Source organism: Thalassophryne amazonica, chromosome 14 (genome assembly GCF_902500255.1).
Source record: "Thalassophryne amazonica chromosome 14, fThaAma1.1, whole genome shotgun sequence".
NCBI classification, from domain to species: Eukaryota; Metazoa; Chordata; class Actinopteri; order Batrachoidiformes; family Batrachoididae; genus Thalassophryne; species Thalassophryne amazonica.
The window spans coordinates 30,044,945-30,068,893 of NC_047116.1; the positions used below are offsets into that span (position 1 = coordinate 30,044,945).

At 38.7% G+C, this 23,949-nt stretch overlaps 3 protein-coding genes across 4 annotated transcripts in view; 1 reads left to right on the forward strand and 2 right to left on the reverse strand.

Moving 5' to 3' along the window:
* fastkd1 (FAST kinase domains 1) overlaps positions 1–6,740 on the forward strand; it is a 33,590-nt gene extending 26,850 nt beyond the window's left edge. The window contains exons 9-15 of one of the 2 annotated variants that reach the window (XM_034186367.1): positions 897–1,011; positions 1,086–1,214; positions 1,332–1,463; positions 2,451–2,564; positions 6,105–6,249; positions 6,333–6,447; positions 6,545–6,740. In XM_034186367.1, coding sequence (XP_034042258.1) covers positions 897–1,011; positions 1,086–1,214; positions 1,332–1,463; positions 2,451–2,564; positions 6,105–6,249; positions 6,333–6,447; positions 6,545–6,640 — 846 coding nt within the window. In that variant the 3' untranslated portion in view covers positions 6,641–6,740. The remainder of the gene's footprint in view (positions 1–896; positions 1,012–1,085; positions 1,215–1,331; positions 1,464–2,450; positions 2,565–6,104; positions 6,250–6,332; positions 6,448–6,544) is intronic. The other variant, XM_034186368.1, reaches the window with a different exon arrangement.
* A 1,298-nt stretch (positions 6,741–8,038) lies between these two features.
* Positions 8,039–15,420, reverse strand: klhl41a (kelch-like family member 41a). The gene is made up of 6 exons (XM_034186370.1): positions 14,051–15,420; positions 13,805–13,962; positions 13,596–13,703; positions 13,311–13,496; positions 8,641–8,787; positions 8,039–8,176 (listed from the first exon to the last, which is right to left on the reverse strand). Exons 1-6 carry the CDS (start codon positions 15,128–15,130, stop codon positions 8,065–8,067), a joined length of 1,791 nt encoding a protein of 596 aa, XP_034042261.1. The 5' UTR covers positions 15,131–15,420; the 3' UTR covers positions 8,039–8,064.
* A 2,928-nt stretch (positions 15,421–18,348) lies between these two features.
* On the reverse strand, positions 18,349–23,418 carry bbs5 (Bardet-Biedl syndrome 5). Its single transcript, XM_034187068.1, has 12 exons — positions 23,241–23,418; positions 22,984–23,066; positions 22,832–22,897; positions 21,354–21,403; positions 20,948–21,075; positions 20,718–20,853; positions 20,402–20,497; positions 20,240–20,302; positions 19,956–20,090; positions 18,821–18,904; positions 18,589–18,612; positions 18,349–18,472 (listed from the first exon to the last, which is right to left on the reverse strand). The coding sequence occupies exons 1-12, from the start codon at positions 23,300–23,302 to the stop codon at positions 18,371–18,373; spliced, it is 1,029 nt and encodes a 342-aa protein (XP_034042959.1). The 5' UTR covers positions 23,303–23,418; the 3' UTR covers positions 18,349–18,370.
* Between the last annotated feature and the right edge of the window lie 531 nt (positions 23,419–23,949).

Here is a 23,949-nt window from a genome sequence, read left to right on the forward strand (position 1 = left end):
GACTACTCGGCGACTAAATTTGACATTGAATGAATTAAGCCAATTTTGAATCTTCATGGTGAAACTCAAATGTGACATTTATTTGAACAAATCTAAGCACAAAATCACAAATACAACAGAGTTAGCATGAAGACAATACCTGCATTCATTTACTAGGCACAGATGACCCGTTTGAGCTGACGACTGTTATGACTAGTCATCCCATCCCTAATGAACTTAGAATACAGTGGTCAGAACGACCAGATGAGCAGAGTCCTAGTAGAATGGACTGCAGTTGGTGAGTCAGTGTTTGTACTGATGCCAGATCAGTCATTAATGAAAACAATCCCCAGTTGCTTAGATGATGGCCTGCTAACCCAGAGGCACACTCCAGATCTCAACACTTCCTATGTAGACCACACGTGTTACATTCCTGGAAGGATCTCAGATGAATGGATGGATGGAAGAACCTACCCCGACATGCAGCAGAGAAACCTGTAGATCCCGCACAGATACATCTGGTTCAAGCAAGATCTTGGACATAAAACAAAGGAGAAATGACTCTACCAGAACTGTAATACCATTTTAAACAGTGAATTAACAGACAAAATGCTAACATGATTGCTGGTAATAGAGTCCTTATAACACTCCCCCAGAAAAGGCAATAATTCAGTGCAACTAAATTTGTCAGTTACTGTCAAGTGACAGAAGAGATGAGTCTTTAATTTTGGTTTAAATAACTCAGCAGAATTAGAATGTTTAATCTCAATAGGCTGACTAATTCCACAGTAAAGGTGCAAGATAAGAAAAGACTCCATTGCCATGTTGCAAGATGTGGGGGTGCTGTTTGCACAGTGTCCTTTAATGTGTGAAATACACAAGTATATATTAATTTCAGTTTTCTTCTCCTTTTTAAGATTCACCACTTTGTGATAACATTAATCCTGCTTCCATTTGCTGTGCTTAATTATAATTCCGTCAGTGCCAGCGACTTGTATGAAGCTTGCATTCAGCGTGTCATTCCACACATCAGTAAGTGAAGAGTCATTTATCTGTTTGTGTTGCCGATTGTCAAGGCGTTCACTAAAACCTTTCTCTCTCCGTAGGCTCCTTTGACCCACATAAGCTTGTTTTCCTGGCATCTACCTTGTCAATGGCTCACTGTTTTCCACAAGAAATCATCAGTGAAATCTTTAATATTGACTTTTTGGGAAAGCTGGATGCTGAAACAGATTGTATGTCTTTGAAATTTAAACATTTGTTGTTAAACTAAACTAAAATTCCAAATGTTCTACACAGATGTGATTATTATACACCTGTTCAACAAAACTAACATTCATGTGTTCTTCCAGTAGTATCTGATCACCGCAAGATGCAGACACAAGTGCGTCTTATGGCGCTCAATCGCGCAGTGTGTTTGGAGTGTCCTGAGTTCCAGGTCCCCTGGTTCCACAAGGACTGCTCTCAGCAGCTGCAAAACAAAGGTATGAAAGTTTACTCAGTGATCTAATGCTCTATAACTGGACTTTTGTTTTTCTTTCATGTTTGAAAATGTTTTTGTTGTACTTTGCTTATTTGATCTCTGTTATTGTTAGAATGGGCTAAGCAGTGGGTCACCCCCATGAGTCTGGTCTGCTTGAAGTTTCTTCCTAAAAACACCTAAGGGAGTTTTTCCCTTATCACTGTCACCTACATGCTTGCTGAGGGGGGGTTGGTAAGGTTAGACCAGGGGTCTTCAACTCCAGTCCTCGAGGGCTGGTGTCCTTTTAGATGTTTCTCTGCTTCAACACACCTGAATCAATGAATGAGGTCATTAGCAGCACTCTGGAGAACTTGACTGCATACTGAGGAGGTATTTCAGTCATTTGATTCAGGTTTGTTGGACCAGGGACACATCTAAAAGGTGCAGGACACCGGCCCACGAGGACTGGAGTTGAAGACCCCTGGGTTAGACTTTACCTGCGTGAAGTGAGTGGGGTGACTTAGTATGTTGTGATTTGGCGCTAGATAAACAAATTGAATTGAAAGTGGTCAGCAGTGGGAACTTCTGATGGCTAAAAAATTCTTTCATTTTCAGCTGCTTATCCGTGTCCGAGTCTCAGTCGCAGCAGAATAAGCATCTACTCCCGCACTTGCTTACCCTCAGCCAAGTCCTCTAACTCTTCCTGGCATGACCTTAGATGCAGCCCCAATATGTCTTTCGATCTCCCGTTCCCTTAACCCAGCACTTGTGAACAAGACCCCGACATATTTGAACTCCTTCACATGGTGCACTAACTCTCCCCTTACCCAGTGGGGACAATCCACAATTTCTGACAGATGACCATGGTCTTAGATTTGGAGGTAGTGACCATTGTCACAATTGCTTCACATTTGGCCTCAAACCTGCCCCGTGCACACTGGAGTTCAAAAATTACAAATCATTTTTATCTGACAAATTGTTACAGCTTTCGTGATGGTTTATTTTGTAGGGAAAGTCACCTTTGGTCCCATGCGACAACAAATCTGCAAAATGCTGAGTGAAGTTCTTGGTGGCATTAACTATGTCCGACTCAGAGGTGTTGCGCCGTATTGTTACACTATTGGTGAGTATTTGTTTTGTATTAAACAGTGACTTGACATCATTATGTTGAAAACCTCTTCTATTATGCAGATTGTTGTAGCTTGTGATGATTGCATTTGATGAAATTTAGTCATTCTTGTGGAGAAATTGAAGCAAAGTGAAGCTGCTTCTGGCGCCACACACGACCCACTGTGAAAAGTGAACAGGGGAGCGTGGCCATGTCCTCCCGGTGGCGATCAGTCTGTGATGAGTGGACAGTGGACATCCTCTGAGCATGGAAGCTTTGCTCGCTTCTTCTTCCATGGTTTTGATGCTTCACTGCCAGTAAAGTCCAGTTGGATGAATAAAATCAGGCTGGACTGAAAGGAGCAGGAGCCAAAAATATCACAGGAGGACACCTGGAAAAAAACAACCGCTGTGGTTGTGATTATTTTTATTTTGGAAATCACCGTTTATAGTTAATAAAAATCATAAGTGGAGACACGAGGCCAAAACATTGCCATCAGAGTACGCAGGACGCCTGGAAAATTTATTTTAGAAATCACTGTTTATATTTCTAAAATAAAAATAATCGCAACCACAGTGGTTGTTTTTTTTTATCCAGGCATCCTGCGTCCAGTACATTCTGATGGCGATCTTTTGGCCTTGTGTCTGCACTTATGATTTTTTATTAAATATAACAATATGAATGTAGGAATGACAATCCAGCGTGGAAGGAGGTAGACAACAGGTAAATGTTTCAGATTATGTAAGAGCTGTTCTGGAAGTCAGAATTCATGTCGTGGATCAGCGGCAGCTCCTGGTGGAAATAACTGCACATGAGAAGTCGATGCACAGCATTCACATGGACTGATCGAGTTACTGCTCTGATTATATATACAATCATCTTTACACTTATATTTATTCCCCCTCTTGACAGTTTTGTGTTATAAATCAGTATATATGGCTTAGTAACGTAATACAGCAAAATAGCAGTCACCACGGCAGACCAGTGTTTTATTTTTTAAGCATTCTGCGATATTTTCGTCTCCTGTGCGTCCTGCACCTTTCAGTCCAGCTGTATAAAATCTAACAATCCAGGTGTGTACTGATAAAAGGATTTGTCGCCTTGGCGTGTAGAATTGTGGAGACTTGTACAGAAGTGCAGTGTTGTGTAGATTTACAAACTGTTGTGGTGTGTTGTGTAGACTTAAATTAAAAACTGCATACTTTCTGTGTCCGATGCTCTACACCGAAAAAAATTAAACGTTTAATTTTTTCCGTCCTACGCACGTAGTGCTCAGCATACTGCTGCATAGGGAGCAAAAACTCGGTGTAGAGCTGCTAAAAGTGAGCATAGACCTGCATAACTCGGCGTAGACGGTACGCCACAATACGTAGCTCTATGTTTGCGCCAGTGTGAAAGGGGTATTAGAGTGCATCTGGAAAGTATTCAACTTTTTTCATGTTGTCATTATGGAGTGTTGTGATAAAATTTTTGAAGGGAAAAAAATGAATTTACTCCATTTTGGAATAGGGCTGTAACACAAAATGTGGAAAAAGTGAAGCGCTGTGAATACTTTCTAGATGCACTGTATATACCGAAAATTCACAAGTTTGTTGTTAATAATAGTAGTTATAATGACTATTTATATAGAACTTTCCCAAGAATCAAAGCACTAAACAAGTAAACCCAAATAAAAAAGAATAAATGCCAGTAATAAAAAATACACTACAACAATGGACAAAAATCCTAAATTAAAGAGCTCATAACACAGCAAGAATTTATACCTCTGGTGTGACTTATATATGGTTTTTTTCCTCTTCAAGAGGCATTTTTTGACAGGTGCGACTTATATTATGGAAAATACGGGTGGGTATATGTTACAAGCAGAGACACATACAGGGGCACACGTGCACCATGACTGTGTTTGAGACACCATTGGCTCTTTTGTCAGAGAAATTATTAATAGTAGTCTATCTTGTGGAATTGTGCCTTCTTTTTGTAAAAAAGCTATTGTGGAGCCACTGATCAAAAAACCGGGTTTTGATCCCATGGCTTTTTCAAATTATCGACCTATCTTTAAGTTACCGCTTGTGTCGAAAATTTTAGAGAAATGCGTCTTTGCAGTTGCAGCCTTTTTTAGATACAAATGGCACATTGGATCCATTTCAGTCAGGGTACAAAGCATTTCACAGCACTGAGTCTGCACTTTTAAAGGTTTTTAATGATCTCCTTTTAACAACTGATTCTGGCAGTTCCGCCATTTTAGTGCTTTTAGACCTCACTGCAGCTTTTGACAGTTGACCACGCAATTCTTTTAGACCGCCTGAGAGACTCTGTGGGTGTCAGGGGGACGGGAGTGGTTTAGGTCGTACCTGTGGGAGAAGTCTTTCTCCGTCAGGCTGGGGGACTCCACCTCGTCATCAGCCCCTCTTCATTGTGGAGTCCCCCAGGGTTCTATCCTGGGACCCATCCTCTTTGCTCTTTTCTCCCACTCAGAGAGATTTTTAAAAAACATGACGTGGCCTACCATTTTTATGCTGATGATTGCCAAATCTACATGCCTATTGCTAAAAACAGCCTTTGCCCCCTGACACCCCTTCTCGACTGTCTGTGTGACATCAGGGCTTGGTTGTCACAGAATTTTTTGAAACTTAATGAGGGCAAGACAGAGGTTGTTTGGAAGTGCCCTTGTTGACTTGGGACCTTTTAAGGATTTTGTACGTCCCAAGGTCACCAGCCTTGGTGTCACGATAGACAGCGATTTTTAAATTTGATAAACAAATCAGTGGTGTTTTGAAATCATGCTTTTATCATCTTCATCTTTTATCAAAGGTAAAACCGTTATCTTTCAATCTTTTTGAACAAGTTGTGCACTCTTTTATTTCAAGTCGTCTGGACTACTGTAACGCACTTTATTTCGGCATTAGCCAACGGGCTCTTTCCCGTTTGCAGTTAGTCCAGAACGCTGCAGCGCGACTTTTAACAGGAGCCTGGAAGTGTGAGCACATAACCCAGATTCTTGCATCTTTGCACTGGCTTCCTATTGATTTTAAGATTTTATTGTTTGTCTTTAAAGCTTTGAATGGAATGGCCCCTCAATATATCACTGACCTCCTACAAATTTACTCTCCGGCGCATGCTCTGAGGTCTGAGGGCCATTTCCAGCTCGTGGTACCCAAGATGAGGCTTAAAACCAGGGGGGACAGGGCTTTCTCTGTGGCTGCCCCCAGACTTTGGAACGCTCTGCCCCTCCATGTCCGAACAGCCACCACAGTGGAGTATTTTAAGTCTCGTCTGAAGACCCACTTTTATTCTCTGGTTTTTAACACTGTGAGTTGTGTGGTCCTGTTTTTTTGGTTTTATTTTGGTAGATTTTATTGGTTTTATCTTTTGTATGCTGTATGTATTTATCTTGCACATTTTAGTTATTTGTTAATTTTCTTATTTTTAATTTATTTCTTGGCTATTGGGGTTTTATCTATCGTGATTCTACTGTATGTGCAGCACTTTGGAATGTTTTTGTTGTTAAATGTGCTATATAAATAAAGTGGATTGGATTGGATTTTGTCTTTTCAGACTTTGAATGCATACTGGATAAACACCGTCAGCCGCTGCCCTACAGCAACCCCAACCCCCTGCAGATAACAGACAGGGAACTGGTGCACTGGAATCCTAACTCTGTGGAAAACATCAGGGATGAGCTGCCACCTGGAGCTCAGCGGTGGGTTAAACAGAAAGAAGCTCTGGAATCAGACCACTCAGATGTGAAACCTTTTTGATGCTGTTTTTTTGCTTGTCAAACAGGGTTGCTGTAGACTTTCTTGATTCAAAGAATTACTGCAAAAATTCTCAACATATGAAAGGTGAATCAGTGCTGAAAAAACAACACCTTGAAATTCTGGGGTATCATGTAGTTCAGGTGAGGAAATTGTCTTTTTGTTTTAATCTAAAAAATATCTGAAGACTACAGAAGAGTTTGGCATAATTGCAATCTTTTTTTTTTTTTTTACATCCAGATCCCTCATTTTGAATGGAACTCCATGGAACTTTCAACACAAGATGCTTGGAAGGAATACCTAAAGAAGAAAATATTTGGAGAGAGTTCTTCTTGAAGAACTGCTTTATGCAATAATCAGAGGTGTTGTACTGTGCATCCAGAAAGTATTCACAGCGTTTTACTTTTTCCACATTTTGTTATGTTACAGCCATATTCCAAAATGGATGGAATTAATTTTTTTCCTCAAAATTCTACACACAATACCCATCATGATTTTTTTTTTTTTTTATTACAAAAACAAACCTTTTTCATGTTGTCATTATGGGGTGTTGTGAGTAAAGGTTTGAGGGGAAAGAATGTACTCCATTTTGTACTAAGGCTGTAACATAACAAAATGTGGAAAAAGTGAAGTGCTGTGAATATTTTCCGGATGCTCCGTATTTGATCCTGAGTGCTAAACCTGGATTTGAATATGTATTTAATCTAAACTGAAAATGGAAAAGTGTTTAAAATGCACATAATTCCTCTTTTTCATTTGTCCAATGTTGACATGAAGTTGCCTCACATGTTAGATTTTGACATGCTTTTGTAATAAAACTTTTAAACATGAACAGCTTTTCAGTCTTTTATTGTAGAGTAAATAGAATGAACTCCTGTTTCTGCTGAATTTTGAGGTTTAATTTAACTTTTTTCAGGAATAATATCACTCAGCTTCGTAAACAGTACTTTAACACTATAAATAAATCTGATTTGACCCAGTTTATTCTGACTAGTTACCCCCACTAAGGAGGCGATGTTTTCAGTGTTGTTTTTTTTTTTTCTATGATTATTTAAAAACTACTGAACTAGTTTTTGTGACACTGTTTTGGAAAATTGCGAGATGGAGCTTAATCCAGAGTTTAAATCTCACCTGTTTTAGATATTAGCACTCTGCATAAGCCTTTTTTTTATTTCAAAAAGATTTGTGCATTATCGTTTGATAAATTCACAAAAATGTTGAATAAATTAGTCTTACTGTGCCACGATAAAGAAAGCAGAAAAAAAAAATAATAATTCACTATATCCAGAGATGTATTAAAATGAATTTTGAATTTCTCAACCAAAACAAAATTAAAAACAAAAACATGCAAAAAACTTTGGGTACCTAATAGAGCACTTCAAGTTTTGGCAGAGGTATGCTCTCTCTTGAGTGCTGGACTTGTTACTTTTGTCACACAACAGCAGAAATGATTTTTTGAGAAGTCAGTGCTTCAGGGGTGAAACTGACCAAAAAAAAAAAAAAAAAAAAAAATTACTTTCTCTCTGAATGTATTTATAAGGTGAGTATGCTTAAAGTATAACATTACAGACATTATACAGAACAGAAAAAATATCCAAAATAAAGAGCAGTTTGACTTAACAAAAGACAAGAATAATTCTCAGGCAAAGATGACATGCTTTTATATGTTAAATATGTGCTACCAGCAAAAACAGAAATATGAATATAATATTCTACACTGCAACAATAAACTGTCAATGCATTAGGTCCCTGAAAGATTGTTAAAGATTGGGCATTCTGGCTGCATTCAGGCGCATCGACACGCAAGACGCTCCGGCTGCATAACGCATCTCCCTGATGATCCCAGTCCACTGTTTCTTGTCATCTTCATACCTACAAAAGACAAAACAAAAACAAAAAAACATACTAGTATAATAGCTTTTCATGGACCAAAACACCACACTGAATGCTGTTTCTGAACGCTCTATTCAGCAACAAGTAACTTGGCTAGATAAATTTGTACCAGACCATGATTCAGCAAAGTATAGCAAGGCTGTTTACCTTTTTAGCCAAAGAGAGTTCAAATGTTCTCTGTTGTCATAACATCATGGCATCACATTCAAGACTGTACAATACAGGTTCAAATTAATAATAATAATAGGTTATAAGGTGTTCTTTCTATGTGATTTCAATTTGTGGTGAAATATGCACCAAAACGCAGGAAATGGCACCTAAAAATTCTAAATTGGGGGAGCATGCCCCCAGACACACAGTGAAGTGCGACCAAGACATATTTACAAATCTGCCCGTCTACCACAAGGCATGAGAAGGAGAAGGAGCATGAAATGGGCACTTACTGCCAAATATCAGTGATTTCATTTGGGGAGCACTCCTGGTTCTCGTTCTCCACCATGGTGAAGCCTCCGACGGCGTATAACATCCCCCCACAGCTGATTAAGTTGATTGAGCTTCTTTCCTGTGGAAACTCTGTGAATGGTGACCACCTGGAACATGAAATGCTTGGTGTTACTGTACGTCTGTTTCAGCCCTCAGACTAAGAATGCTTGGTGTTACTGTACGTCTGTTTCAGCCCTCAGACTAAGAAGAGCCCAAAATTTGAGAACCAAGCCAGAAGAAACTTAAATTTAGAACTGCAGATTGCTGAGACAAGACTCAACATGTGCACAAAAACATGAGGTTTTAGTTTGAATTTTTAAGCTTATAAATATCCAAATGTAGAAAACATATAGTCACTGTATTATGGAATAATGTCAGTGCCTACTGATTTTCTTTTATGGAAGATTAAATGTGATCATTCTAATAATATGTCAAGTCCCACCCCCCCAAAAAAAGTCTTATTAGTTTATTTTATTAAAGTATTCTAAAGAAAGCTTCAGGTGATTACAAAAACGCTAATAATTAAATAATATGAGCGAAGCGCCGCAAAACTCACTCATGGTACAGGGCATCCTAACCAGGAAGTGCCAAAATTCAAATCCACAGTAAAACAAGAAATGTTCAAATGTCAAACACTTCCTGGATTGACAAACAAGATCCCATTGAATCTCACGGGAACTCAGTGGCAAGCTCACACTCAAACAGGAAGTGCAGAATTCTCACTCACAGTGAAACAGAAAATGTTCAAATGTCAAACACTTCCTGGCATGGGTGGCGCTAGAGTGGAGGCCGGACTCTCCTGAAATCTGACTGGACGCAGATGATTAACATTTCACGGCACCACACGTCTGGTTGAAAGAGCTGCATTTTCAAATCAGTGAGTCACATTGACTGCTAGGTTCCTCCTGTCCAGTAGTTGGTGCTGTGTACCACAAAAAGTTGTAATCCACCTTAGTAGAAGAAGAAAAATGTTTGCTTCAGATTTGAACTGAACATGTCGTTGGAACTATGGACTTCGAATGACACCAAACGTATATTGGTGAGTAAAGTCCAGGTTGTTAAAAGCAACATTTCTCCTTTAATTCAGGGGGCCTTATGTACACATTTTTAAACTAAGCAGCTTGTTCGTGTTGGCTTATTAGTGCAGCAGATAATTGAAACTGTCCTTCAAATTGTGATACAAGCATCAAATTCTCCACAAATACAGCTGGAGCAAAATTAATGGAGCAACTTTAACTTTTCACCCCTGCACAAACTGAAACTGACCTTTGTCACCATTCTTGCTGCTTTTACCTCATAACTCCATTAACATTCAGTCACAGAAAGTACAAACTATACCTTTTTTGGAATCTTTATGATCAGGAAAATAATGTGGTGTAGTTTCCTATATGATTGGAGCTTCTTTTAATTTATACCAGGGGTGGGCAACTTGTTCCAGAAAGGGCCAAGAGGGTGCAGGTTTTCTTTGCAGCCACTCCACCTGGTGATTTCACTGATTAATATCACTTTGAGCAGATGGAATCAGTTAATCAGTAAAATCACCTGGTGGAATCAGTGGCTGCAAAGAAAACCTGCACCCTCTTGGCCCTTTCTGGAACAAGTTGCCCACCCCTGATTTTGACCTCTGTGTAATTCTTCAATTGACCCCTACCTGGCTGCCTATTGAAAATTCAAGTGGCCAATCAGTTTTTTTAAAGAGTTCACATCTATGGATTATTTGTGCCAAATTTGATGTTTGTATCACCATTTGCAGGATTCCACTCTAAATATTCTCTTATCTGCTGCACTATATATGAGACGTAAGATGCTGCTCTCCAGTGTTTCTCAATTGCCCTCAAAAGTATTGGAACACTTGGTATTTCACACATTTTAATTTGTTTATTCCATTTCAAATACATTTTTTTCTAAAATTAGTTTCCTTAACTCAAACTGAAAGCAAATCTCTACAACTTGATATAAATTAATTAAAAATCTAAAATGAAGCGGTGTAGAAAGATTTTTTTAAAAGAAGACCTGAAAGTTCAGCTACATTTTGACAGAAAGTACATTTGAGATGAAAGCCTAGATTTGATGTTTTGGTGAAAGAAACTTTTGTATTTCTTCATAATTGATGTAAATAAAGTCCAAGATATATTGTTCATGTTTCCATCCCCTGACTTGTCTAAAGAAAACTGGCAATAAAACCAATTATTATTTACAGGTTTTATCAAGTTTTAGAGATTTGCTTTCAGTTTGAGTTTGAGGAAGATCATTTTTGAAATTTTAATTCTTTATTTTATTTTTTGTATTTCTAGTATTTAAAATGGCATAAACAAATTAAAATGTGTGAAATTCCAAGTGTTCCAATACTTTTGGAGGGCACAGTGTCCTAACCTTATGATGAGTGCAAAATGAGTGTGGTATTATTACTGTTTTGTTTAAGAATGTTTAATTTTCACTGTTTCTGCACTTTGTGTCAAATCATAGTCATATCGTCTAATTCAGTAAGGTATATCTTCTATTATACATTCCAAATCTAAAGTGGAACTCTACTAGTGTTTACTAAGGTACACCTAAATATCTAAAAAAAAAAAAAAAACAGAGAGAGAGTAGAGCCACTTGCCTGGTCTTGAGAACCAGGGATGGTAGGTTGAAAAGCTTTTTTTATCCCATGTGAACTCTCCCTACCCACCTATGCGGCTCAAGAATATGGACATCATGTATATAAGTGACATTTACATGGCAATATATATGACAATATTGAGATACGATAATTTGGCCATATTGTACAGCCCTACTGTCAACTAACTGAAAACTTTGAAGATTAATTTATATCTGCAATAAAAAAAAAATGCTTAAAGTGGCAGGGGGTTAAGAGGGCTGTAACTGGGGGGGGGGGGGGGGGGCTGAAAAGCAAAAAAGGAAAATACTTAAAAAGGTGGGATGCTGAAAGGTTTTAGTCATGCTCATGCTCCCTTGAAGCATTTACTCAAAATAAAGTCTGAAGGACCTAAATGACATGGTGAGATACTAATGAGCTTTGCTCATTCATGTCCACGACATATGCATATTAATTGATCAACATAACAAAAGAATTAATTTATAAAATGTAAAGTGTAGTCATAGGAATTTTCTAAGCTTTAATTTTAAAATGCTTAATATGTTTGATTTAAAAGCTCTTCATGAGTTTTACTGTATTTTAAGTCATGCCTTTTATTTTTTGCACCAGACTCTACAAAATCCGAAACTCAGTGTAAAAATAAAGCAAAAGTGTCTTCTAAAGACATGACGAACGAACAACCCCCCCGCTATCCAGCTGACAAATGGACAAACTAACTAATATAATGAAAGCATAACGTCCCTGGCAGAGGTACAACTTCAATTTTCAGTTTATTTTCATATAGCGCCAAATCACAACAAAGTTGCCTCAAGGCGCTTCACATAAGTAAGGTCTAACCAACTCCCAGAGCAACCACACAGGCGACAGTGGTAAGGAAAAACTCCCTCTGATGATTTGAGGAAGAAACCTCAAGCAGAAAAGACTCAAAGGGGTGACCCTTTACTTTGGCCATGCTACCGACACAATTTACAAAACAATTTAATTACAGTACATAATTAATCAGTTTCATCCATCATTCACTTATACAATAATACTACAATATTTATACATGCTGTATATTGTAGCAGCCAGGCTACATCTTTGAGACACAAATTCACCATAAAACCTTTCAGTCACCAAGCACACGTCATATGTGATTTCACTGTGGTTTCTGCCTGCAACAATATCCTATGCAAGTTAATGTCTGTCGACAGAACTTGTGGTTTATGTATGCTAATGCCTATTCATGTCTGACTGGGTGTTAACTCGCCAAGATCCAACGCGTATTCGATACAGGCATTAAAGGGTGGCAGCGACCACCTGTTTGCGACCATATACAAATGATCAACGGCACAGATCAAAGCCTGTCACCCGAGTCTCACTGTCCTTCCTTTCTTCACGTGAACAATGCATGTTCCTGCTTCATTGTTTACCAACTTGTATAAATGCTGTATATCTGGAAAATAAAGGGTGCTATTCACTTCTAAGCTCACTCAGTGTGTGGACTCATTTGTCTCTCATGCTCGCCTTCCACGGCACTGAGATCTGTAGAGGCCTTACTCAACAGCATGCCGCTGGTCGCCAGGAGCCTGGCTCCAAAGCTCCACAACGGCAACCCACAACTTCCACATCAGTGCTCCCAGACATGAAATGTGAACCTCTACAATATACCCAAAAACAGTTAATTTACTATCTCCAAAAACAGTTTTGTTTACGTAAATGAAAAAGAAATGTTTAAAAGTATCAGAATAGGTCTTCTAAGGGCACATGAAGTTAAGACATTTCCATATTCCTCTATCTGAATTAACAATGTTTATATCATAGACCTTTTGCACAACACTTTGTGTTTAGTCAACACTGTTTCATACCATTACATTTGTAACCATCAGCGGGTGGAAAAACCTAACTTCATACATTGATCTGCTCTTACTCTTTTTAGGTGGGTATGGTTAGACTTTACTTGTGTGGGGCACCTTGGGGTGATCTGTGTTGTGATTTAGCACTGTATAAATACATTGATATGAAACTCAAATATCACAATAAATGACATACTTGTTGGTTCCAAAGTCATAGGCTTCACATGTAGCGGTCAGCCCATCTTCATTGACGCCTCCGGCCACAACAATCCTTCCTTTATGGATCGTTGCCCCAAACATGGATCTGGGTGTCTTCATGGAGGCCACCTCCTTCCACTCTGACCTCTTGTGGTTGTATGCAAACATCTTATTGGTTGTTTTACTTCACAGAAAGACAAAATTGTTTTCAAAATGATCTTTAAAAAAAAAAAATGTTATTTTGACTATATTTAACAAACATAAAAATGTGGTATTGCCTTACTTGTCATCCGTTTTGCCTCCAATGCAATAAACCAGCCTGTTCTCAGAAATGACACAGTGTCCATGAATTTTCAGGGGCAACTTTTTGCTTTCAGTCCACTTCATTTTGCTAGAGGAGGCAACAAAAACAACAATTTTATTTATTTATTTATTTTACTAACACCAGTCATTTGAATAAAGATATTTAAAAGATTACTGGACTGAACTTACTCCGTGTCGTAGCACATAACAGAGTCGTGAGACTCGTTGGACTGCAGATCTTTCCCTGCCACTGCAAAGATAAGATTATCATATTCGCCCATACCAAACAGACATCTAGCGGAGGGCATGGGCGGCAAAGCGATCCATTCACTAGCGAGACTGTCCAACTGAAAGACATTTTTTTAAAAAGATACATTTGCAAACAATATTTTGTCTTTTGTATGTTAGCTCTGAAATGCAAATGTTTGTTTCTACCTGGTAGAAGTAACAATGCAGTGAGCTTTCTTTGTCTTCTTCGACATACAGCCCCCCCAAGACATAGAAATTATTCTTCTTCGTTGTCAGACTGATGTGGTTTCTGGGGATTTGCTCAGCCATTGCAGCAAGGAAACATACATTCTCCAGGCCATCATAAGCCACGGCAGCAGTGTCATTGACCATCAACAGCATGTCTTTAGCATACATGCCGTATCTGCGTTTATCGTTCAGGTATCCAGGCAACTTGGCCTCTTCTTCTTCCTCACCCTCTTGTTCCTTTTTCTTCTCAGGCAACTTCCCTGCAAACGCTTCCTTGAGGGTTTTGATTTTTTTCAGAACCTCAGGATCCGACTTGACGAGATCATCCCTCTCCACCTTCTCCTTAAAGTACTTCTCTGGGAGTAAACGAAAACGAATGCAATCGAAGCCCTCATTCAAGGTTTTCATTCGATTCTCTTTGTCTTTCCTGACCCACTTCATGAGAGACTCGAACACTACTTCTTCTTTTTCTACATTGAGTGCATCCGCTCCGATAATGGCAAAAAGCTCATGTGAGGCAAGTTCCAAGAAATCATCTTCTTTGGCCATGATTTCAAACCGATCTGCAATGTAGTCTCGAGATGCAACAGCCAGTCTGGGGCAGTTCAGCATCAGTGCCAGCCTGTAGACAGCAAGGCAGTTTTTCCGTGACAATTTCTTCTGAAGATAATTCACACAAACGGTGAAGACTGACGGGATTTGGAAGCGATTTGCCACAGCTAAAATGTCTTGCACATTGCTGTCGGTGATGTCAATCTCTGCTGAGTACATGTAGTTGACGATCATTTCCATAATTGTGGCATCCAGATTCTCCAAGGTAACCTCCTTTTTGGCTAGCTCACCTTCCTCTGAGAAGAAAAGCTCTCTGAAGTAAGGACTGCATGCCGCCAGGATGAGCTTATGGCAGGGAAAACTCCTGTCTCCAATCTTCAGAATACAATCGACTAATTTGTTCTCATTCAGAAGTTCTTTTAGGCCGTCCTGTAGCAAAGTGCTCTGAAACAGTTGGAGATCTTCCTTCAGGCTTTGGGGATCCATACTTAAAGACAGGAGATAGATGGAAGAGGAGCAGCTCACGAAGGTTTATCACAACTGGTGAAGACACAACTGTGGAGTGTCAGGTTTGAAGCCACGTCAATATAACAGTGCACCTCTAAATATAGCAAAGTTCACATCCAGGAAGAATGACAGCACACTCAGCTGTCACAGTGTAAAAACAACTGTGGAGCTCACCACCGGAATGAGCAACATTATTGTGCCAGCACAAAAATAACCCATCAGCTTTCCATTTTCACATGGATGATAAGCTAGTCTGGTAAGAAATGTATTAAAATGACTCTTTCAAGACCATTAACACCACATCCTGCAGTGTGTGTTAGTGGGCTACAGGTTACAAACACCCCAACAGGGGTGAGGGGCTACTGAACGATTCAAGGACTATGAAAATTGTGTGAATCAGAGGTTACGGCCTCAGCAGGCACCAAATCTCAACCCAAGTTAACACCGAGAAGATTCTGGATTTAACTATTAATGCTCTCCACCATCATTCTCAAAACATCAAATAAGGGGATATCTTTTCGGACAATGGTGATCCATCTTTCAGGTAGAGGCCCAGAAATTTGTTGAATTAAGATCAAGACTCTTACAGTATGTGGAGGTCCAACACCTCACTGAGACACTTTATGTTGGTTTTTCTTTTAATTTTACACCTGCCCATAGGTCAGTATCGTGAGTTGGCCCACAGTAAGAATTACTGAATAAGCAGACTAGGTCAACACTTGTATATAATGTAGTACTTTACGGTTTTTAAAAGTCTGAGATCATTGGATTTTCTCATATATAATTGTATGAGATGCAAAAAAGGCCCGTCACATCTGTATATGTATCACAAATATCTAAAAAGACAAACACATACATATATCTAAGTATTTATTGTCTTTACACAATTGAAACTACACATTTTACTGACTAAAATATTATGCATAAGTCTATAAAACATCTATTATATATGAAAACCGTATAAATCAGAGTAAATTTTACAATATTTTTTACATAAATACAGTAGTGTTCAGAATAATAGTAGTGCTATGTGACTAAAAAAAATTAATCCAGGTTTTGAGTATATTTCTTATTGTTACATGGGAAACAAGGTACCAGTAGATTCAGTAGATTCTCACAAATCCAAGCATTCATGATATGCACACTCTTAAGGCTATGAAATTGGGCTATTAGTTAAAAAAAAAAAAAAAAAAAAGTAGAAAGGGGGGTGTTCACAATAATAGTAGTGTGGCATTCAGTCAGTGAGTTCGTCAATTTTGTGGAACAAACAGGTGTGAATCAGGTGTCCCCTATTTAAGGATGAAGCCAGCACTTGTTGAACATGCTTTTCTCTTTGAAAGCCTGAGGACAGTGGGACGTTCAAGACAGTGTTCAGAAGAACAGCGTAGTTTGATTAAAAAGTTGATTGGAGAGGGGAAAACTTATACGCAGGTGCAAAAAATTATAGGCTGTTTATCTACAATGATCTCCAATGCTTTAAAATGGACAAAAAAAAAAAACAGAGACGCGTGGAAGAAAACGGAAAACAACCATCAAAATGGATAGAAGAATAACCAGAATGGCAAAGGCTCACCCATTGATCAGCTCCAGGATGATCAAAGACAGTCTGGAGTTACCTGTAAGTGCTGTGACAGTTAGAAGATGCCTGTGTGAAGCTAATTTATTTGCAAGAATTCCCCGCAAAGTCCCTCTGTTAAATAAAAGACGTGTGCAGAAGAGTTTACAATTTGCCAAAGCCACAGTTCACAGTGAAGACAGTGAAGCATGGTGGTGCAAGCATCATGATATGGGCATGTTTCTCCTACTATGGTGTTGGGCCTATATATCGCCTACCAGGTATCATGGATCAGTTTGGATATGTCAAAATACTTGAAGAGGTCATGTTGCCTTATGCTGAAGAGGACATGCCCTTGAAATGGGTGTTTCAACAAGACAATGACCCCAAGCACACTAGTAATCAAGCAAAATCCTGATTCCAAACCAACAAAATTAATGCCTCGCAGATGTGAAGAAATCATGAAAAACTGTGGTTATACAACTAAATACTAGTTTAGTGATTCACAGGATTGCTAAAAAAAGCAGTTTGAACATAATAGTTTTGAGTTTGTAGCATCAACAGCAGATGCTACTATTATTGTGAACACCCCCTTTTCTACTTTTTTTTACTAATAGCCCAATTTCATAGCCTTAAGAGTGTGCACATCATGAATGCTTGGTCTTGTTGGATTTGTGAGAATCTTGTTGTGTGGGCTGCCAGAAGAGGAGGTACTGCTGGCCCACCACCAGAAGGCGCCCTGCCTGAAGTGCGGGCTTTTGGCCTTTTGGAAAGACACACACATGTCTGCATATAAGGTCCCACAGTTGACAGTGCATATCAGAGCACAAACCAGGCATGAAGTCAAAGGAATTATCTGTAGACCTCTGAGACAGGATTGTCTTGAGGCACAAATCTGGCGAAGGGTACAGAAACATGTCTGCTGCTTTAAAGGTCCCAATGAGCACAGTGGCCTCCATCGTCCATTAATGGAAGACGTTTTGATCCACTGCTGCCAAAGGTGCATCCACAAAGGTGTGAATACTTATATACATGTAATTTCTTATTATTTTTAAATTTTTAATGAATTTGCAAAAATTAAAAACAAAAAGTTTTTTTCATTATGCAGTGTTCTGAGTAGAATTTTGAGGGTAAAAATTGTTTACTCCATTTTGGAATAAGGGTGTAACATAACAAAATGTGGAAAAAAGTGAAGTTTTGTAAATACTTTCTGGATGCACTGTATATATTTACCCCCCACTCCCCCCACCAAAAAAGATATTTTGGACATTTTATAGGATGTTACTGTAAGAATTCACATTCTTCATAATGCTATTTCAATTAAGTATTTTAAACTGAATCTTTTTGTTGATCATCGTATCCTCCATATAATTACAAATTCTTGAAAATTAATTTGTGTGCTTTCAAGAGGTGTTGCACATAACAATTTTTAATTTTGCACTTCAACAGACAGAGTGTAAATCCAGCAGGAGAATTACCTCCACCAACCAACAAAGGAGGATACTTGGATTTGTCATTTTAATCTCCATCAGTGATGTCATAAGGGGATAAAGCTAACCTACTTTCTTTTGACTTTATATGTCCACACATACACAGAAAGAGACTGGATCTCATAGTCTTCACCCTCCTGTTCGTTGATGAAGGTAATGATGTTTCATGCTATTTCAGGCCATAACTTCCCACAGTCCTTGAAGTGTGAAGCCATCCTTCAGCTTTTCGATGGCGAGACCCAGCTCCTCAGAGAAAACTGGTTCCCGGTCTTGATGCTGTAGAACAAAAGCAAAATAAAAGCGAGAAAGTCATTTGCAGTGCAATATAGCACGCAGAGTTTTAAAATTAAATGTAATCATAAGTGAAGGTAAAATTAACAGAAAGGTTTTACCTTATTTCCATCAGCAAAGTAAGCCTATAACAACCAAGTAAACAGAGAGAACATTTAAGCAAAATAACAAGGGTACTCTAGATGTATTCATAACTTATTATTGTCTCATGTGTACTACGAGGCAACTAAATTTAAAGACTTCCTAGTCATGCTGAAGAGCACTAACCAGCAGCTATTCTGAGTGGCTACAAGTAAACCAGTCAGTCCCAGAGGGAGGGCTGGACACACTCACAGTGAATGCATCAGTCTGCTCATCAGGCTCTATTTCCACATCATCAGGTAGCTGTTCCACTGTGAGCTCTTCCAAAGGCTGAGGCTGGAATTATTGTTGGGGACAACACAACTATGACAACAAGAACAACTGGTGGAAAGGCAAGACATACAGGAGTATTTCAGATGACAGGACAGGGGTGGTGGCCAAGTGATTAGTGCACTTGGTTTCAGTGCAGAAGGTTCCTGGTTCAAATCCCACCCCTGTGAAGTGGAGTTGCGTCAGGAAGGGCATCCGGCGTAAAACCTTTGCCAATTCAACATGCAGATCCACCTTGGATTTGCTGTGGCGACCCCGAGTGCAAACAAGGGAGTAGCCGAAGGGAGTTACTATTTCAGATGATAGGATCAGTGCAACACTAGACATGCCCAGCAGGTAGCAGACAGGCATATGGTACATTTCATAAGCAAAAAAAAAAAGTTGGCATTTTTGACTGAGCTGAAGCATCAAAATTCCCCAAATTTGAATCAGTTTATCCTCATTACCTGTCGTGTTAAACTCAAGAGGATGGACTCATTTACACTTTCTAGTATCTACCGATTCACTCTGCCTTATATGGGTTATATGACCAGGCTTTTCCATCATCTAGGAATAGCAATGAAAAGAAAATTGAACAGAAATTCAGAGTATTTTCTATAAAATGATCCTTTGATTTATACATAGATGTGTAGAGTATTTTCCAAAGTTTGCTGGTATCCAGTTTACACAGATCACTATTTTTTTGGCATAGTTTTAAAGAGGTGGTATCAACCACCAACAAATATGTGTTTTAAAAAAGATACTGAAGTTTGGGGGGTGGTGCAACCTTCGGATAAACATGAGGTCATATGCGGAAAAATATTACATCCCTAAAACCTTGTTTCTGTGGTTGTCACTTTAAATATAAAAGAGGTGCTACTTGCCATTTCTCCTTTTTAAAGGAGAAGGAACGGGAGTAATGTAAGGGCAGTATGTGACTTTGAGGATGATCAACATTTAAACTTAACCACATTTAACTATAAAAAGTCAAATGATTTTTCACAAATTACTCATTTAATGGTACGCTTTTCGCTCAAGAACAATGATTTTTATATTGCATATAGATATAGATGCCTACCTTTTCCTCCATTTCATAGTCCACTCCAAAGATGGGGTTTGCAGAGTACACTTTATGCAAGGAGTTGATTTCCTTAAGTGCATCTTGAAGTTTGTCTACCGGGTCAATCTTAAACCCGAGAACATAGCCTCCAGTCTAAAAGAATACAGAGATTCAGATTCTGTTTTTAATGTCATATTACAAAGTATCAAACCAGAGTGATGACCAATACTGACGATAACAACTGCGATGTGTTTATGATAGTCAGATGTAACATACAGAGAGAGAGAGAGAGAGATCTGTACCTGCTGTGAACTCTCTATCACCAAAGCCAAACCAAACTTTGAGTCTCTTATTCTGATGGAGCGCTTTGAGAGAGAGAGCGAGAGAGAGAGAGAGAGAGAGAGAATTTGTAGTATACTCGTATTTATATGGACTGAAGACTACACTTGAATGTGTGTACTTACAATCTGGAGGTAAGGAATGCTGACATTGAAGCTTTCGTTCATATTGGCATGCCACACAATCCGAACATTTGTGATAAAGAAAGTTCCCAGGTTACCCTAAAAGTAGAATTAAAAGAACACATTATACTGTGAAACAATCAGCGTAACTATGCTGAGTCCATTTACTGTTTTGGAGCAAAGTAATATTTTTATGTATTAAATAGACAAATAAGATGTATGGATAGTATTTATGCTTAATTCCCAAACAAACTTCATATTTGTGTTCATTTAATCATCACGGACAACTTGATTTATTATATTTTTATAACACAATTACCTGATCACTGGATAAATTCCAAACTCCATTGATTTTATCATACACCTGTTCCTGTGGCAACAGTCTTAGCTGTTTGTTCTGAATAAGGGCAGCTCGCAGTTTCAGGTCCCGGTACATTTTAGAGGTCTCATATGCTCTACAACAAAACAACACATTTGTAATATCAAAAATATATTGTCTGAGCACTATGGGAGATAAATGTTTACTATGGGAGGTAAACAACATCTTACCGGTGTACAGCGATAACTGATGTGAACAACCTTGGACTTCCTGGTACCACATTTGTGAAAATAAACTCAAATCTTGTGTTGTTGGACTTTGTCAAAATGTAGAGCGCTTCAGTCTGACCTCTCAATTTCTGTGAATAATAACAAAAGCATTAAATTCTTAAATGAACATGACTGCATCTTGCATTTACTCTATTTAACATTTCAACTGATATCACAATGAAAAATGTCTCTTACTAGACTTGCTTATTTTCACAAGATTAAAAAAATATTAATTTACTCAAGTGGTGTTTAAATGATAACATGAAAAAAATATATATGTTGATTTTATTGAAGCATACATTATTTATGTTATGTGTTATGGTGTGAATTTGTAGGTGTGTGTTGGAAAAAAAACAGGTTTACTTACTGAGTTAGCTGTCCTTGTTGTGATGTTAATGATAGAGTTGTAACCCACAGCTAAACAAAATGAGAGAATTGCATTTGAGTGACTTCAATATGGATTTGCATACTTGCTTTTATCCCATTTTCTTGACTCAGACTGAGTCCACGTGTGCAAGATAGGGCTCTAAATTAGAATTTGCAGAAATTTAACTTCCGGTTAAATTAAAATAAGAATGTGAAAAGATAAACAATCTCAATGCAAGTGATCACTCTCATCTGAGTCTCCCTAAGTATCTGTTTGTTTGTCACAAAGTCATTCTAGTGGTACCCAAGGATCCTCTGAAGAGATGTGATACCAAAGAGTCTAATCATCACCTTAGGCCACTGATTACTGCATAAATCCCACACCCATACAGTAGGACAGGAAGCACCAAGACCCTAAAGACTTAGACATGCATTCTCCTGCAAAGATATTGTAAGCTCTTTCCACGCATATCTCAATCTCAAAAGCTGAGGACCCAGAGACATGAATGTCACTGCCGAGACAAGTTGACTGACAAATTAAAAAAAATAAACAAGCCAGCAACAACAAAAAACCCAACAATTTTGTGGCATAAACTATGAAATTTATCTGGTTCTGCTTTGTAACCAAAAAAGCGGGGCAAACTGTCTTCTTTTTTACTCTTGGATCACAAAGCAAGCCTGCATGCTGAGATCAAAAGGCACAGATTGACCTATATGGCTTGATGAGTCACACATGAGATATGATATGCTCAGTAGTGCTCAGTGGAAGCTCAGACTCTCTCGAGTAATGTCATCAGTGATCACATAGCCACATTTTTAGCATTTGCGCCTTTTCTGCTTGTAAAACAAATTGTATTTCCACGCTATACTTTCATGGCCCTAAAGTGTCCTGATCAAGTATCCTTGAGCTTTACTCTCCTTAATAATCATTAAACGTCAATATTCCTTCTAAGAATTGGTCAAAAATGATTTAAAAATATATTTGGTTGAATGTAATACATATTCATTCATTTTCAGCTGCTTGTCTGGGTCATGGTGGCAGGAGAGCAAGCAGCTCATCCCACACTTCCCTATCCTTAGCCAAGTCCTGCAACTCTTCCCAGGGGCTTTCAAGGTGTACCCAATCAAGTTGGGAAACATAATCTCTCCAGCATGTCCCGAGTCTTCCTCAGGGCCTCCTCCTGGTTAGGCGTGTCTGGAAGACCTGCTTAGGGAGACGAGGTCTTCCAGGCACTGTCAACCAGACAAGTAGCAGAAAATATTGAAAATGCCGGGATGTCATGGCATAATACATACAGCACGATGAAAAACAAAAACAGTATTCTCAATATTTTCTGCTACAGATAAAGTGGACTTGTGCAAAATTAGAAGACCAACTTATTTTATTATCCTCAATAAAGGATTCTACCGTCCAACTTCGCAGAGGGCAAAACTGGATCAAATACAGCTCATTTTTAAAGACAGGCAGATATAACTCACACAAATTGACTCTTGGCAGAGCTGAAGAGTGCCAAATGATTCTCAGGTTAGTGACCAGCAGTCTCCCTGCAAAATGATGTGGACATAATTAACAGCTGTCCTATTAGAGGAACAAACACTTTGTCCAAGTGTTCTTAACTCCAAAAATCTACCTCTATCTCCGTTGTTTCCTTTTGTGTCTTCTATGGAGTCCAAACAGTCTATAAGCACCTCTCCTGGACGAGTTTTCATTTGCCTGTGTGCAGGATTAACATTATAAACTCCATACTAAGCAACTGTATAGAAACAGGTTTAATAACAGCAAGTTATGCAGCTAAATGCTTTTTCAGCAGCGCCAAAGTATGAATCTTTTAGCGTTAGGTTAGCTCAGTGAGCTAATAAGCTCACGTTAGTCACTAGAGGAACTTACTGCGCTGTTATGTCGAATCTAACGTCTCTGTCCTCCCAGAGAGCATCCAAAATAGACGCCATAATTGAAATCTCCTTCTCTTTTTATTTTAAAATTTAGAACTGTTAGCTTTTATAGGCAAGATATGTCTGGCTAATCTGAAAAGCCGTTTGGCGTCATTATCACCCTGGCAACAGACGGCAAGTCAAGAGTGACAATATGTTCAGAGTCGCGAAATGCAATTGGGTTGATGTCAAATAAAGTCAAATTGAGGAAAAAAGATGATGAATGCAACAATAATAAAGCACAGTTAAAAAAATGTACCAAAAACTTTTTACAATTTTCAATCAAAGATGACCTCCCCCCCCCACACACACACGTTTCTTCATCAGTTTATGGGTAAACCACATTAGGAACAAATGATAATCCAGATGTGGAATATAGTTTTTTTATGATTCTTTGCCGTGGAAAAAGAGACATATTTTCAATGTACTGGCTTCATTTCCCTTACTCAAATTCTTTGCATAAAATGTTAAGGTCATAATTCAGTTCACCTGTATAGTTAACACAGTGAGAGGTCACATCAGGGTTCGGTTCAGTGCATGTGCTGGTGTTGACATCCACCACACTTCAGAACCCCTTTTACAGCAGTCACCGACTTCCCCCACCCCACCCCCCAAAAATAAGAGGTATCTGCAGACTCTAGGACCACCTACACTACAAATTGCAG

Coding starts and splice junctions, on each gene's coding strand:
- bbs5 (XM_034187068.1), bottom strand. CDS start 23,302: ATGGCGTCTATTTTGGATGCTCTCTGGGAGGACAGAGACGTTAGATTC. Junction 21,076..21,353: donor CAACAAGGACAGCTAACTCA/GTAAGTAAACCT, acceptor TATTATTCACAG/AAATTGAGAGGTCAGACTGA. Junction 20,498..20,717: donor GGAATTTATCCAGTGATCAG/GTAATTGTGTTA, acceptor TTCTACTTTTAG/GGTAACCTGGGAACTTTCTT.
- klhl41a (XM_034186370.1), bottom strand. CDS start 15,130: ATGGATCCCCAAAGCCTGAAGGAAGATCTCCAACTGTTTCAGAGCACT. Junction 13,704..13,804: donor GTTATGTGCTACGACACGGA/GTAAGTTCAGTC, acceptor TGCCTCCTCTAG/CAAAATGAAGTGGACTGAAA. Junction 8,788..13,310: donor TATGACTTTGGAACCAACAA/GTATGTCATTTA, acceptor TTCATGTTCCAG/GTGGTCACCATTCACAGAGT.